Source organism: Mus pahari, chromosome 10, assembly GCF_900095145.1.
Source record: "Mus pahari chromosome 10, PAHARI_EIJ_v1.1, whole genome shotgun sequence".
NCBI lineage: Eukaryota > Metazoa > Chordata > Mammalia > Rodentia > Muridae > Mus > Mus pahari.
Window position 1 is genome coordinate 66,430,635 of NC_034599.1, and position 16,430 is coordinate 66,447,064.

A 16,430-nucleotide genomic window follows, 5' to 3' on the forward strand; every position below is an offset into this window, starting at 1 on the left:
AGAGAGAGAGAGAGAGAGAGAGAGAGAGAGAGAGAGAGAGAGAGAGAGAGAAGCACACACCAATGAAAGATGGCACTGTACACTAAGTTATTTAGGATAATTGAGACAAAGTGTTTCAGAGGATCAATTTTTCAGAAGGCCACTTCTTAGTGCTGGGGAAATGGTCTCAGTTGGTAAGTTTTTTCCAGAAGTCATACAAAAACAAAGGGAGAAAGAAAGAAGGGAAGGGAAGGGAAAGAGCAACGTGTGGTGACACATACTTGTAACTCCCAGCACAGAGCAGTCAGAGACAGTCAGATGATCCTGGGCTCACTGGCCAGCCAGCTATAGAGAGCAAGCGCTGGGTTCCAGTGACAGACTGTGTCTCAGAAGGTAAGTTGGACAGCTCCTGAGCAAGCGCACTTGGAAGATGACGTCTGACTTATACCCACATGCAGCATATGTGCACATACACACACAGCTTGATTGTTTTATAGCTTCTCCAATCAACCCCACTCATGGCACCGAACAACTGCATCTCTAAGTCGGGCCTTGTTAGACACAAATAAAAGAATCTGCACCCATCCTTGCCACACTGCATGCTTCCCAAGCCATTGCCTTTGAAAATATCTTGGCCTAGTGTGGCCACGGGGATGGGAGGCTTTAGTGGCCAGCTGGAGCTGGTGCAGCTTGAGAGAATCTTTGGAGCTGGGGTGGGTGGGGTGGATCTCCAGAGAGATCATATGATGGTCTGTTTCTGGCCTCATACCACCGACCCTGCTGCTGCTGCTGCTGCTGCTGCTGCTGCTGCTGCTGCTGCTGCTGCTGCGCCTTCGCCCCTCCTCCCGGGCTTCTGCTCACCTAAGGCATCTGAGCATGTGAGTGCCTCACCTCAGAGAAAGGGAGGCATCCTTTGACCTTAATGAGTTACATGGTGTTTACTCCAAAGATGTGACAAGTCCCTCTTGATGCCCTTGGATGGTCATCACTGGGCAAGTACTCAGGATGAAAGTTTCTGAGTAAAGGCTGTCACTATCTAAGAACCCAGGTCCACCCCTCACGCCATGGAAAAGGGCTCCATCTGAAGCCTGTTCACGCTGTACTCCACTCACACGAGGCCCCTTGTGTTCCTGGAACTTCTTTCATTTTTTAATTTGAAGGATTTGAAATTTTATTTGAAAAATAAAGGAAAGGGAAGAAAATTTATTTGAAAAATAAAGGGAGAGTAAAGAAGAACCCTTTGAGCTCTAGTGGTGAGGATCAAACTCAGCATCAGTTTCTAAGACAGGCCACACTGTAGGCTGGACATGAGGGATCTGGACTTTCAGGCTACCTAGTTATATTGGTGACATATCACCCCAGAGAAAAAACGGAATACACAGGATAGACCCAAACAGTAGGTGCTCAATAAGTGCTTGTGGGGTGAATAGATACCCAAAGGTTTAATTCAGGAACTTCTGACTTCTTTCACAATAATCTTTTTTAATTATAAAATTAAAATTTTGAAATAGTAAGAAATAGAATGTATAAAGTTGTAAAGAGAAAGACTGGCCTAGCACAGAAGAGATTGCTCAGTGGTTAAGAAGACATGTTTATCTTCCAGAGAACCTGAGTTCTGCTCCCAGTCCCCACATCAGGGGGCTCACAATCCTCTGTAACTCCAGCTCTTAGCAATCTGATGCCCTCTTCTGGCCTCTGCGGGCACTACACTCAGGTGCACAAACCCACTCTCAGACACACATACAAACACATAATTAAAAATAACAAAAACAGAAAGAGTTGTCTTATTTGGAAAGAGAGCAAAAAAGGGCTAATATATTACCCAAGCCCAACCCCAGGGTGGCTGTAACAGCAGTGCTCCAGAGGGGAACACCAGAGAGTCTGTGGTAGAGCATGGCAGCCACAGGGAAAGATGTGCTGGCAGATGGTTTTCCTGACTGGGCTATTAGCAACTCCACTCTTCATGGTCATACTCTGGTTTAGGTGATAAGTTATACATGATCTACAGAACAGTTTAAGGCTATGCAGAACACAGCCTTGGAGGAAGGACCTATGAAGCCATACCCTTTCTTGTAGGCAGTTGATGGTAGCTGGGAAAGAGAGGCATTTTCTTCAGTGGTGCAGTTGTTGGTTGCTTTTGCTTCCATAAACAACCCCTCACCCATACTCCTGACAGTAAACCTAATTACTCCCACATACACAAAAAGACATACAGCAAACTGGGGATTAGCTGGGACAAGGAAGGTGACCCATGAGAGCTGGGGGCAGGGATAGAAAGAGTTATGAGAGTATAGATATGATCATTTGATATGTGTACGATATATGTATGGAAATGTCATATGGAAACCATTATGTAATAGGTGCTTTAAAAAAAAAAAGACCCACTTGGGGAGGGCCCACTGGACTTCATTTTAGACTTCATCTAGCTTAGGCATGCACGCAGCCCAGTGGTCAAGAGGGTCAGATCTTTGAGGGGTGTGTGCTTGTGTAGGCTGGGAGCAGCCCTTGGAACTTTAAAGAACATTCACACGGCAAAGCGAGAGCCCTTCAAAGCTCCTGAGTATATCCCAGGGAGCATCCCACTGCCCTTCCCAACAACATAACCACAAAGCCATGGCAATTCTAGGTACACCTTGAGGCCACTGCAGTTAGCCATGTAGTTAGACATGCCCAACTCTAGGCGGGGAACTGTGACCAGACACCTCCTCGGCACCTTCAGACCATGCCTGTAACTGGTGAGAGAGAGAATGGGGAAAGAGAGGCGAGGAACTGAGGAGGAGAGAGAGGAGAGAGGCCAGTGGGGAAGGCCGACAGCCTTACCCTCATCTTCAGCAGCTGGTTTTCCATGTGAGCAGCCTCTAACTGCCTCTGCTTCTCTCGCAGCTTGTCCATGGATGCCTCATAGGTCTGCTGCAGGTGTCGGATTTGATCCTTGATGTGGCTATTTTCCAAAGTCACGTCCACAAGGGTTTTCTAGTTGGGTGAAAGTTAAAAACAAACACCCAGGGGTGTGAGGACACACACAGCAGCAGCCCATTTTGTCTTACACTGCAGCAGCGCTCCGGTTGGGGGTTCCAGGGATCCCCACAGTGGCTGAGGCCTGTCCCGCTGAGGTTAAGTGGGCCACAGCTTTCCCTACAATCCCCAACAGCTGTGGACTATTAGACTACCCGCTGCTTAGGATGGGACGGTGAACTGAATGGAATCTTTCCCAGGGAAAATAAAAATAAATGCCCATAATGATATAATGACACAAGGTGGGGGTGGGGTGTGGTGGGGGTGTGGTGGAAAGAACAGGTGTAAAGTAGTAAACACGGGCCAATTCCATTCATAAATCCAAACCCATGATAGTCTTTGCTACATAACAGAACTGAGATTTATTTTTATTTTTATTGTTTCCCCAAATCTCCCATATTTTTTATACTGAAGTGAAAATAAAGTATTTTATAGAATAAAGATAAGGTTCAACAACATTGCCTGGAAGTGTCAGAAGCCTGTTAAAAGTCTGGGAATGTAGCTCAGATGGTAGAGTGCTTGGCTAGTGTGCTGGTTAGTCAACTTGACACAAGCCAGGGTCCTCTGGGAAAGGGGAACCTTAATTGAGAAAATACCTCCATGAGATTGGTGGGTGGGCAGACCTGTGGTGAATTTTTCTCATCTGAAAATCGATGTGGGGGCACCCAGCTCACTGTGGGCTGTGCTGCCCTTGGGCAGGTAGTCCTTCCTGAGTTCTAGAAGAAAGCAGGCTGAGCAGACCAGTGAGCTGTGTCCCTCCAGGGCCTCTGCATCAGCTCCTGCCTCCAGGTTCCTGCCCTGGGTGAGTTCCTGCTCTGACTTCTTTTGGTGATGAACTGTGATGTGGCCAAATAAACCTGTTCCCTTTCCTCCCCCAGGTTGCTTTTACTTGGGATGTGTTATAACAGCGACAGAAACAAACTAGGGAACCCAGCAAGCACACGGCCCAGGGTTCCATCCCTGGCACTACATATGGGACTTGTGGTGGCTTACTTAAGTAGTCAGGAATAATCAAATTCAAGGTCATCCTGGGCTACATAGCGAGTTTGAAGCTAACTTCAGCTTCATGAGACCCTGTCTGGGGGAAAGGGAAGATGCTGTTGACTGTCCGCTGCTCCTGGACACCCCAGTGGGCAGAGCTAACTAAATTAATAATGCTGCTGATTATTGCTCCCATCTCTACCTAATTAATTAGAGAGAGATGATTCCCAAAAGCCCCAGACTCTCACCACTGGACACTGGGGTATGGGCGTTATTTACATTAGATTGCAAGTCTCAGAACCTAGTACCAGACGGAGTGTGTATCTCCTCTGTGCCGAAGGATGGATAGCCTCTGAAGATTCCCCCATCCCTCACTGGGCAATATACCTCTTGATCCTAAATCCACTTGAATCAGTTCAGACACTGTCAGTGGAGGGGAGAAGTTATCAAAGGAAACACCGAAGCCATCAGAAGCTTCCAAGGACTTCAGAAGACATCTAGACCAACGCCCAAGTCCTTCCGGGAGAAAATGGACACCAAACACTTAGCCTTGACCAGGAGACAAGATTCATCTAATCCTGTCTCTGCCACTAGCTAGACACTTAATGTCAGGTCGTTGATCTCTCCTGGTCTCAGTTTACCCACAGTCTGTCTAGCTCTGCGTTTTTAAGAAATAAAGCCAAGAGTCTGGCCTCTGTCGATAACAACAACCAAGAAGAAGGGAAGGGTGGCAGAGCCTGTGAGCTTTCTTGCACCACTGACCTTCAGCCAATGACCTTCAGATAAGGCCAATGGCTAATCTTCTAGGTGCATGGCCCTGTTTTTTTTTTTTTTTTTTTTTTTTTTTTTTTTTTTTTTTTTTTTTGTAGCTCGGAACTAAGAGACTATGGATCCTTAGGTTAGGGCTAACACTGCTCTAATAAGAAACCTAAGGGAGGTAAATGCCTAGGTTGTCAGCTAAATGCCCATGAGAAGAATTTGCCCCCCCCCCAAAAAAAAAAAAATACTGTTTTTCTGGGAAGAGAATCCAGAGTCACAGTGCAGACACCAGCAGGTCTGAACTCAGATGGGCAAAGCCCTCTCTGTAGACTGGGAGTGAAATGGTTCCTAAGAGGGAGGGAAAGAGAGCATGGGTAAGTCCCCTCCATGATACGAGGAAGGGAACAAAGGGCTCCTGAATAAACCAGGGACTTGGCCCAAGGCCAGGGGGAAGCTGGCATACACAAAAGGGAGCCAGGAAAAGCATGGGACTGTGGCCCAACCAGAAATGGGCATCCCAGACAAACCCAAACACAGCCCTGTCCCACCCATTGCTGGAAGCCAACCAAGCTTTGTTGCCTCTGGGGCTCCATCAGCTGTGGCTGATGAATAATACTAAGTTCTATGGGAAGTGGAGGAGTCCAGTATGGTGGTCTGTTTGCTTATCCACAAAACTATTTACATAGGACCAGAAAGGATTATAAATGAGAGGGCTGCATTTTAAAGAGGATATAAAAAGATAAGCCAAATAAACTCGGAGGATGGCAGAAATGATTGTTTGTGTATTTGAAAACTGAAACCAGAGGTTTGCTCTGAACGTCTTCAGATGAGCTTGCATGCTGGTCAGGGGACCAAGTCATTAGAAGCACAACCATCGAAAGGAGTTAATGGTTAGCTCAGAGCCAATCTCTGGCAGTATGTCTTAATTGAGAATGTGGGTCTACTAAAAATGTCTCCATTCTCTGGAACACAAGATTCTTTCCAATGTAAAATCATTTTTAAATCAAGAAAATGTGCTTGCTGTGAGAGCTCCTTCTTGTGAAAGGTTACATCCTTTCTCTGGATAAATATGTCTTTTCTGTAACCAAGTGGGACTTCCTGAAGCACCAGAGCTACAAGGAGAAGGTAGTTGATGTGTTGTGTAGACACACACACTGAGGATCTAGGGAACAGGAGACATCTCCATCCTGGAGCTGAGCCTAAAATCCCACTGGCATGGGCACCTGACAGAGGCTCATGGGCACCCGACAGGCTCAACTGGAAACATTTCCTCCAATTTTCTACCCACCTTCCAGAAACTGCCTTTATGGTGGCTGTGCTTAAAGGACCATGACAGAACACAGGGCATTCTGTGACTTTTCTGAAAATGAGACCCACTCCTGGTTAAGCCTGGCTGCCTTGTAAGAAAAGGCCCCTAGCTAAGGAGAATCAGAGCGATACCTGTAAGCCAACAGAGTCAGATGCCAGCGCCGCATTCATGGCATTGAAGCTATCCAGGGCCGATGCCTGGGCTTGGATGTGACTGTCTAGATAGTCCTGCTGGGCATGGGACACCTGGAGAGAGAAAGACAGTCACTCCAAACCAGTCTACACCCCACAGGCTCCAGTGAGAGGGAAACCTTCTGCGAGCAGCCATATCTACTTAAGTAGTATTTACAGTAAAGCTACAGAATACAAACCAACATCTGGGGCCAGGGACCTTGCATAGTCAATAAAGGAAGTACTGCCAGGAGAGAAAAAAACATCCTTTTTTTTCTTGGTGTGTATTTCAATATCCATCTTTTTTAAACTATTACAAATGATCTTTAAAATAAAAAAAAACACGTTAGTTTATCCATGAGTCATTTTGCATATGCAGGAGCTTGTCTGTAGAATAAATTCTTAAGGATAGAATTTGAGGGACGGGAATGTGGTTCAGTTGGCAGAGTATACACAAGGCCCTGGGCTTGATCCTCAGTACTGCATAAACCAGGCATAGTGGTACACACCTATAATCCCTTCACTGGGGAGGTGAAAACTAGAGAATGAGGGGTTCAAGGTCATACCATACAACTTTGAGGCCACCCTGGGATAAGACTTCATTTAAAAAAAAAAAAGAGTAAAGTATTTTGTTTTTTTTTAGAGTAGGCCATTAAATAGAATTTGTTTGGGTGGGGCTGGAGAGATGGCTCAGTAGTTAAGAGTGTGTACTGCTCTTATAACGCAACTATAAGTAAGATTATTAGATATTTTCCTTTGAATAATCAAGTTCAATCTGTTCCTCAAAAGATGTCCTCTCAGTTCCTTTAAGTATGACTCCATTCATAAAAAGCATGAGCTATTCAAACATCTCCAGCCACTAAGCACAGACTGCAAGGTCTGCCATTCTCTCATGGCCTCCGAGTTGGGGTGACCGCCCTTACATTATATTAAGGTGTGTCTCTGTATTTTCAGTTGCCAATTCCATAGAATTCAGAGAGCTAAACACTGGCAGGATTTTGGTACTGTCATTTGTATGGCCTCTGACCAGCATGTAACAGCCTCAATGCCTTAGGCAATCTATGAGATGTTCAGGTGTTGTCTTGCTGCTGATTGGTTGTAATAAAGAGCTGACAGCCAATAGCTGGTACAGGAAGTACAAGGGCGGAACTTCCAGGCAGAGAGGGACTCTGGGAGATTTGAAGAGGACTGGAAGGATCAGACAGATGAGAGCAGAGAGGTAGAGTTAGTCATGTGGCAGGTCATAGTGCTTGAATAGTCAGGTTTAGACGGTAGCTGGGAGACTGCCCCAGCTAGAGAGCTAAGCTTTAAACAATATTAGAAATCGCCATTCATTATTGAACCACAGGTGGGTCTGCAGAAAGTCCTGTGATTCCAGAGTGCTGAGGCATGGACTCACCGACAGGTCCTGGGTGAGCTGTCGGATCTTCTGTCTCATCTCATCATAGTCTCCATACATCCGCTTCCTCACTTTCTCCAGTGTGGCCCTCACCTACAGCCACAAAGATGAGAGTTAGAAATCAAGTTATAATACATTTGTGAAAGATGCTGGAAACTTTATTAATAGAAGAAAGACTCTCACACACACACAACTTAGGAATAAGATGTGTAACAAATTAAGTGACAAGATTGCTCTTAACATTTAGTTAGAAAAAAATGGAAACTATCAAAACAATAATGTGTATTGTATGTGAGGATAAGGATCAACAGATATTATATTATTCAAACAATAAGCTGAAGGACACCCACATGACTTTAAGACTCACCCATCACCCTCAAACCCTGTTTGAACAAAGTTTACCCCTCTCAATCACATGTCTCTACAAGCAGGAAGTTTTTAAACTAAATTGACTGTAAACACATGGCTTTGAGGATGAAAACACTCCAAAGCAAGCAGCAACCTCTAATTCTCTCTCTCTCACTCTCACTCTCTCACTCTGGTCCCAATGCCAAGAAGCAATTAAATGTCTAGAATGTGAGGTGGAAAAATGTGAGGCCTGAAGGGGCCATAAATTCAGATGTCTGTTTCTCAGTAATTATCCACAGAACACACACTGGGTACAACAAAGAGGACAGTGGTCCTCAAACCCTCACTCATGCAAACACTTTGCAAGTCTGGACTGTGGGTGTCTATCAAAAGAGTGTTAAGTGGGAAGCTGATAATACAACCCTGTTTCCCCATCTTCTGGTGTCCTTAGATGTTTGGTAACATTCTTGGGAGTCTTCCAACTGATCAAGAAGTCTTGAGGGAGCTTTCTCCAGGCAAACTACAAGCTGTTGGGCTTCCAAATGGCTGAAGGAAAGCAGTCTGGTTTAAGTATAAATGTTTAGGAGCCATGCTGGAAGACTTGATACTGAAGGTCTATTTGTTTAAGATGCACCCTGTTTTGCTTTCAAGGTTTTGTTTTCTCTTTCTTGTACTAGGGATTTGAACTCAAGGCCTCATGCATGCCAGGCAAGAACTCTAATACTGAGGTACATTTTATTTTAGAATGGATATTGGTAGGATATTAGAAGACTAGAGGAATTCCCAGTTGAAGGTTTTTTTGTTTGTGTTTTTTTTTTAATTTATTTTATTCTTAAGTGTGTGTGTGTGTGTAAGTACAAGTACTAGTGGAAGCCAGAAGAAGATGTAGGATCTCCTAGAACTTGAGTTACAGATACTTGTGAGCTGCCTGGCATAGGTAGGTGCTGGGAATCAAATCTGGGTCCTCTACAGCAGGAACCCTTAACACCTAAGCCATCTCTCCAGCCCCTGCCCAGATGAATTCTAATAGTCTATATTGGCCACAAACAATGGGGAAATTGAGGCTCAAAGCATGACCCTTCATTCTAGGGGGTGAATGACTCATTACTACCCTAGCTGGCTCATGTGCTGTCTGTCACCAGAGGTGAATGGGTGGAACCTTGAGCTGGGTGTTGCTTCCACTGTACAGTATAGGCAACCAACAAGGCCGGGGTGTCTCCCATCAGGGAGCAAGGGCAACAAACTCATAAACACACTGAGGAATGAGCAGGCTGGGCTGTATCTGAAACCAGCCATTAGAGGTGGGACCTAGGAATTAACTTTGTATTGCAGATCATAGTGGAGGTTGGGAATTTTGGGTCAGAACCAGTTCTGTGATTTCAGTGCATATCATTTATAGCTGAGCATTAGCCTGGACCTGCTGTGTCTGTCTTGGGCAATTTGGGAGTCTGAGCTCTACTTATAAGGTTTACTTCTAAAGTAATCCCCAGTTATATGGAGCATGTAAATGAAGGTCTAAATATTTCATTGAGAAAGGCCTGCATTGTTCAGCAATCTGGGATGCAACATTTTGCATGATTAAAAACGATCTTTAGGAGATCATATAACTGGGTGTTCAAGACTAGTGGTTATAATACATAATGAGTGTGTGTGTGTGTGTGTGTGTGTGTGTGTGTGTGTGTGTGTGTTTATGTGCACATGTGCATGTGAGTATGTTTGTATGGTGTATGGACCTGTTCTTGAGGGTGGTACATGTATGTATGGGTGTGCATGCATATGTGTGCACATGTGTAAGGTCAAAAGTTAATATTAGATATCTTCCTTGATCATTCTCCACCTTATGTTTTGAGGTAGGGACTCTCACTGAACTTGGAGTTCATCTATTCAGCTACAACGGCTGGCCAGTGAGCTCCAAGGATGTCACTGGCCAGCTGTTGTGTCTGCCCCACCAGTACTAGAGTTACAGATGCCAGCAACCACACAGTTTTTACATGGATACTGGGTATCTGAACTCTCAGATCCTCATGCTTGTACAATGGGCACTTTATGGTATGTTCCCAGCCTATACATTTGATAATTTAAAACAATAACAACAACAACAAAAACAAACTTCATACAATAATAGCTAAGAAAATGTGGCTTTGCCCATCATCTGCCCCAAACCAAACGAGGCTCACAAAACTGGAGGCTTTGAACTCAGGGATGAGAACTCGGCTATCAATGAATAAACTGAAGCCTACAGAGGACAAAGGGCACACTACAGCAGAAGCAGTGGGCTCACAGGCTTGGGGGACTTCTCCAGTCCACTACTGACACTTGCGTCCCCCAGCACTGAGCCATGGGGTAAGTGTTTGGGGCTCATGGGCATCAGAGCAGTTCATGTGTCTGTCATCTAACTAGTCTGGTTTGAGCTCAGCATCAGCAGCCAGGTTAGTGTGGATGGAGGGGGCACTGGGTAGCACAAAAAAGAAACACAGACAGCCATCAAAGTATTTGAAGAAAACGATGCAGAGCATTGGCCACAGGACAGGGTGAATGGCGAGAGGGTGGCCACTTGTTTTCGTTTTCACACACTTCTAAACCTTCTCAATGTAAAAGACAAGGGGAAATTTCTAAATACAAAGAGTTTTTACATTGAATGGCTTAGACCGAACCTTGTCTGCTGTGGTTGACTTCCCAGCATTCGTTTCTACCCAAATCACTGGTGTGAACCTGCCAAGGTTCTCTTATGTTCCCTGTCAGTGATTGGTGAAGGGTGGGGTGGGGTGTAACCATCCCTGGCCAGGAGATGCAATGTTAAGGGGCAACTTCAAAAAACTGTCCGGAACTGGGTGTCCTATTCTCTTTCTCCAAACATTGTCATATGTGTAGGAGAGACCCAATCTTGAGGCCAAAGGAAAAAAAAAAGCCCAAAAGAAATACTGAAAACCAGACCCAGAGCCTAGTTGTGCCCTGACTGAAACCCCTCCACCTCCAGGCCCATCTCCAAGGAAAACATCTCTTTCTGAGTTGGCGGTTCTCTTACAAGTAGCCAGTAACACCTACGTTTATACAGTTGCCCAAACGCATACATTATGTGTGTCTAGTATCTTATGCAAAACCACCCAAGAGTCTCCACACCACACCCAGCAGGAGCCCTGGGTCACATGATCCTTCTGCCTGTAACAACCACCCAAGAGAAGCTTGTTGAAAAATTATACCTGTACCTTTAGCATCACCACAAAGAAATGGAGAAGCATTTCCACCCCCAAATAAGACTTTCAAAATGCCTACTTAACATTCCCATCCACGCTTCTGACTCCACCCTTCTATCTGCTTCAAAGAACAGAAAACAAAATATCCTTGAGTAGCTCACGTCTTTGATGTAATTCATCTCTTCTTTCAGCTGATTGGTGGACCAGCCATACACAACCATTTCCTTCTGCTGGTTGGGGTCTGATCTCCGCACCACACCATAGACAACACCCTGAGGGAGCTTCTTGGTAGATTCTCCATTGCTTAGTTCTGGAGGCTGGGAAATGAGAGAAAGAATATAAGACCCAGTAACACAGCAATAATAATGGCCACCCATGTATGATTAAGCAGGCTCTGACTGGCCTGGGTACCCCAGCAGCAGCCTGGGAATTCCTGCAGCAGAAGCAAAGGGGCAGGATCCCAGCCTGGCATTGGCTGGTCCCACTGTACTTGGCATGGGCTGGGGTTGCCCACACCCTGGAGAAAGCATCTATTTCCCATCTCTAACAAGTCTTGGCCCACCCTCCCCATTGGTAAGAACCTTCATACCCCATTTTCCCAAGGAGACGACCATCTCTAAATCTCAAAAAGATGCCAGAGGAATTATGTCACGAGACCTTGTACTGAGGTGTGACACTGTTTTCTGCCTTCTACCAGTTCCTCTGATGACTTTAGCTGCTTCACTAACCATGGCCTGAATTTCAGGAAGTTGAAGTCGACTGACATCTGGTAGAGAAACTGATCTAGGAGGGCAGGGCTAACCCTGCAGCCAAGACCCAAGGGGAAGAGGTGTGTGGGGGGGAACCCCATCACCTGCTGTGTCCATTTGCAAAATATTTCTGAAAAGCCAAGCAGAGGTGGTGTGACTCGAGCCCCAAAGAATCTTCCCTCTCTGCTTAGCTGGCTTTTAATTCCAGCAGTTAAAGCTTGAATCACCAGTAAACTGCAATTCAAAAATAGTATGTCCAACTCTAACACAGCCTTGTAGGATGGAGGCTTCAGGAAGCAGGAAAAAAAAAAACCAAGTATTCTTTGACCACCAAGAAAATTCCTTCAGACAGCTAATGTTTGTAGCCATTCAGCAACAGAGAGTTTTCCTGTCCACTTCATAGCTGAGGACATGGAAGTTCAAAGGGCCCAAAGAGCTTGTGTGTGACCACACAGTCACATTTAGGCCATCTTGTCTTTGGGTAAGCACAACTCCTCATACTGTGGGCTGTTAGATGTGGGGAGACAGAGTAGGGGGCCTCCCCAAGCATGAACGACAATGACAGAGAAAATTTTAAAAGAGGAAGAGAGGAGGGAGTGGGTGAAGTGGCTCAGGGAGGAAAAGTGCTTGTCACCAAGCCCAGTGACCCCAGCTTGATGCTTGTCACCAAGCCCAGTGACCCCAGCTTGATGCTTGTCACCAAGCCCAGTGACCCCAGCTTGATCCTTGACATCCACATGGTCAAGGGAGAGAACGGACTCCCACAAACTGTCTTCTGACCTCTTTCTTCATGGGCAACTGAGATTCACCTATGTGTGTGTGTGCGCGCGTGTGCAGGTACGTGCGCACACACACACGTACAGGAACACAAAGAATAAAAACATAAGATGTAACAAGGAATATTTTTAAAAGCTGTAACTTTAAAAAGAAAAGAGAAAGAGAGAAAGAAAACAAGACCCAGCCTGAGACTTCATAGAGAAGTGGGTTCTTCACCATCCAGTACCTAGTTTATACCACAGACCTCTATCCTCAGGCCTCTTGCCTTGACCACCAACTTTTCTTTCCTTTTCCTTTCTTTTCCTTCCCTTCCATTCTTTTTCTCTCTTTTTTCTCTCTTTCTTTCTCTCTCTCTCTCCTCCTTCCTTTCTTCCTTTATTTCTTCCCCTTGTTTTTTTGTTTGTTTGTTTTTGAGACAGGGTCTTACTACATAGCCTTGGCTGAACTGGAATGCACCCTGTAGACCAGGCTGGCCTCGAACTCATAGACAGCCACCTGATTCTGCTTCCCAAGTGCTGGGATTAAAGGTATATACCACCACACCAGACTCAGTACCAACATTTTCAATTTCCTTTTTGTAGACTTTTCCCAGGTCTTCAGAAATTTTTTTTGAAATACAAAACTGTAATCTGCATTTTAAATTGTTTGTTGCCACCAAAAAAACGAGTGCTAAATTCTGCTGAATTCATTCAAAGTTCATAAAATAGCAAATAAAAAAATAGAAAGATTCATGACAAATTGTTAATAGTGATCACCTCTGAAGAAAGAATAGAGATGTAGGTAGAAGCCAGGCAACACAGGCAATGTTATCCACTATTCTGTTCACTTGGGAAGTGATGGGATATGAGGGTCTGAGGCTCTTGGTGTTTGGTTTCCGGTAACAGCTTGTACATGTGCCCCAGGCACCCGGATCCCATGGGTGCTGCTGCTACCTTTGAAATGTGTTTGTCAGTTTCAAGGTCTGGGCTGCTAACTGGTTCCTGGTGGAGTAACACGCTGGCATTCAGATATTCCCCAATTTGCTAAACACACTAATTAGGAAAAGGAAAATCTCCAATGAGGCTCCCCACAATCCGGGAAACAGAAGCTGTTCTTCTCGCCCTGGGCCCCGCCCAGTTCCTGAAAAACAGGCTGCTGAGGACACAAGGCTCTGATGAGACACAGCACAGCCAAGCCCAGAGATCTGGTGGCCTGCCACAGAGGATCCCACCCCCTGGGAGATGAGGCCAATACTCTGACAGGGTCAGGTCTGCTAGCCCAGAACTCAGAGTCTGAGGCAGAAGGATTGTTATGAGTTTGGGACTAATAGGCGCTGCATAGTGAGTTCAAAGCCTGTTTAGGCTACAGAGTAAGCCACCAACTCAACAAAGAAAAGGATTTATGTAAGTTGAAAGATACCTAAGATACACTGAGAGAAAAGGGCTACATTTTAAATTCCTGTTTTTGTTTTAAGAATGTGTGCAGAGTTTTACTAAGAACACACAATCCAAACCTTTGGTGACAAACTCCTTGATGACAACAGGATGCCATTTTTTTCCTTTGTGTTCATTTATACTCTGGCCCGTTGTTGTCGTTGTTGCTGAATCATTTTTATGTAAACTTTTTTTTAAGATTTATTTTGGGAGTGGACATGAAGTCCTGCCCCTGGCTGGAGCTATGAGCGTTTGATAACTGCTGAGAGCCAGTTTTCTTTAAGGGTGCGATAGGTCCACCACACTCCTGGGGGTGGCCCCACACCCAAGAATATTTGGACAGCACAAACTGGACTGGAGTGTTTTTAAAAGGAGAACAGCATGCAGTTGGGTGGAGAGTGAAGTGGGGGTGGGTGAGGAGGTGGGGGGAGGGAATGAACATGATACACTGTATGAGAGTCTCAAAAGGTTAATAAAGTATTAAAGATTTATATGTAATTATCTGTCTATGTGTGTATCTGTGTCCACAACCTGAAAGAGGCTGTCAGATCCCCTGGAGCTACAATTGCAGGCAGTCATGAGCCACCCTGTGTAGATGCTGGGCTCTGAGCTCAGGTTCCCTTGCCAGAGCAGAATACCTTCTTAACCATTCGGCCATCTCTCCAGGCCCCTTTTATTTCACTTTTCAAATGGAAAGTAAAAGTAAAAATGATTAAAATATCATCTAAATAAAGGACCTCCAGAGAAAGGGTCTGGTCACAAAAGGACTAGCAGCATGATGCTCCGGGTAGCAGCTGGGCGTTCCTTGGAGGAAGACGCTGGGCCACACAGGGAAAGGCCAGCAGGGCATGTGTGAAGAAAGAGACGGAGGAAAACATGTGCTGCCCAGTGATTTTTATTACATGGTACTTCCTTTAGTCCCCACAGCTCTACTGTGTAAATGTTGGTTCATCCGGGGTGAGCATTCAGGCTCCTGTCTGTCTTTCCGTATGTGACCTTCTCCAACCACACTGCCTCCCAGCAGTGAAGAGTCAGCAGGGAGTTGGACTTGACGTGGCTATGTGGCATCCCAGAGTTTCTAGCAGACAGGGAAGCCAGGAGCCCAGCCTTCACATGCCAGAACCAGGGTTCCTCTTCAGTACCCCACCCTACCTCCATCCTTCCTCATGGCCCCCCTTCTGTTCTTCTACCAACTCCTTTTTGACTCATGCCATTCACAAGACTCCTCCCTCTGCCACACTGCTAGGCTGAGATATCTCTTCCTCCAGAGTGATGACTGCCTCGACCCTTCAGAACTGTTAGGCCTCCTCATGCCCATTCTCCCCGTGATGACAGCCATGCATGAGTGACTGCAGGTGTCCTTAGGATAAGAGGCCTGCTCCCCCCCTCCCCCCGGCAGCCACCAGTCCTGAGATGACCACGCCCCATCTGCCTTCTTTCTCAGTCTTAACTGCAACAGCCAGCAGTGATGGACAGATTGTGACTCTCAGCAAATATTTATTGAATGGAGCTTTAGAAGCATGAAGAGGCTCTGGAAATCTTCTCAAACATTGGAATATAGTCTAGCTGAAGGAAACACCCTTTGTTCCTTAGAGCAAGGGACAGACCAGAGCCCAGAGCCTCAACCACAACATGAAATACAAAAAAGTCCCAGCACAGATGTTTAGAAAATAACAACATGCTCAAGGTCAAAAAAACAAAATACAACAAAACAAAATAAGAGAACACAGAAAAAATAAGAGCTAGTAGGTTTGCAATTGCTTATAGTTCATTTTTCCCTCCTCTTAAAATATTGCTAAAATGAATATTACTTTTTGGCATGATAAAAGCATTGTGGCAATATTAAAAGGCAGTGTTTATCACTGAGAGAAGCATATTGAAGTATTTATGACATATTTATTTCCGTACACAGGTGAAGGGAGTGGACAGGATGTAGACTTTAGATGAAGCACCATTGACCAGGAGGGGAGGGGAGCCCTGACCATGGGTGGAGGGGGCACTGAGTGGGGGGGGGGGGGGCTGACCATGTGGGGAGGGCTGTTGAGGTTGAGGCAAAGGCTAGAAGCACATACTCCTTTGGTATAACTGTCAAACTCTCCACAGTTAAAAGATTATTTGAAGCTTTAGAACACTGCTTTGTATCTTTTAAAAATCAAGTTTTAAATTACATATGGAGGCTGGCAAGATGGCTCAGCTGGGAAAGGTGCTTGCTACTTATCCTGAAATCCTGAGTATTCCTGGAATCCATATGGTGGAAGGAAAAAGTCGGCTCCTGCAGCTTGTCCTCTGACCGCTACCCATGCATCATCGCACAGAGAGAGGGAGAGAAAGATGATGG

The 16,430-nt window shown here is 45.4% G+C and overlaps 1 protein-coding gene across 1 annotated transcript in view; it reads right to left on the reverse strand.

The window, feature by feature from the left end:
* Positions 1–16,430, reverse strand: part of Myzap (myocardial zonula adherens protein) — an 86,961-nt gene that overhangs the window by 48,927 nt on the left and 21,604 nt on the right. Inside the window, exons 3-6 of the mRNA XM_021206528.2 lie at positions 11,316–11,471; positions 7,613–7,705; positions 6,175–6,288; positions 2,800–2,952 (exon numbers count right to left, since the gene is read on the reverse strand). Coding sequence (XP_021062187.1) covers positions 2,800–2,952; positions 6,175–6,288; positions 7,613–7,705; positions 11,316–11,471 — 516 coding nt within the window. The remainder of the gene's footprint in view (positions 1–2,799; positions 2,953–6,174; positions 6,289–7,612; positions 7,706–11,315; positions 11,472–16,430) is intronic.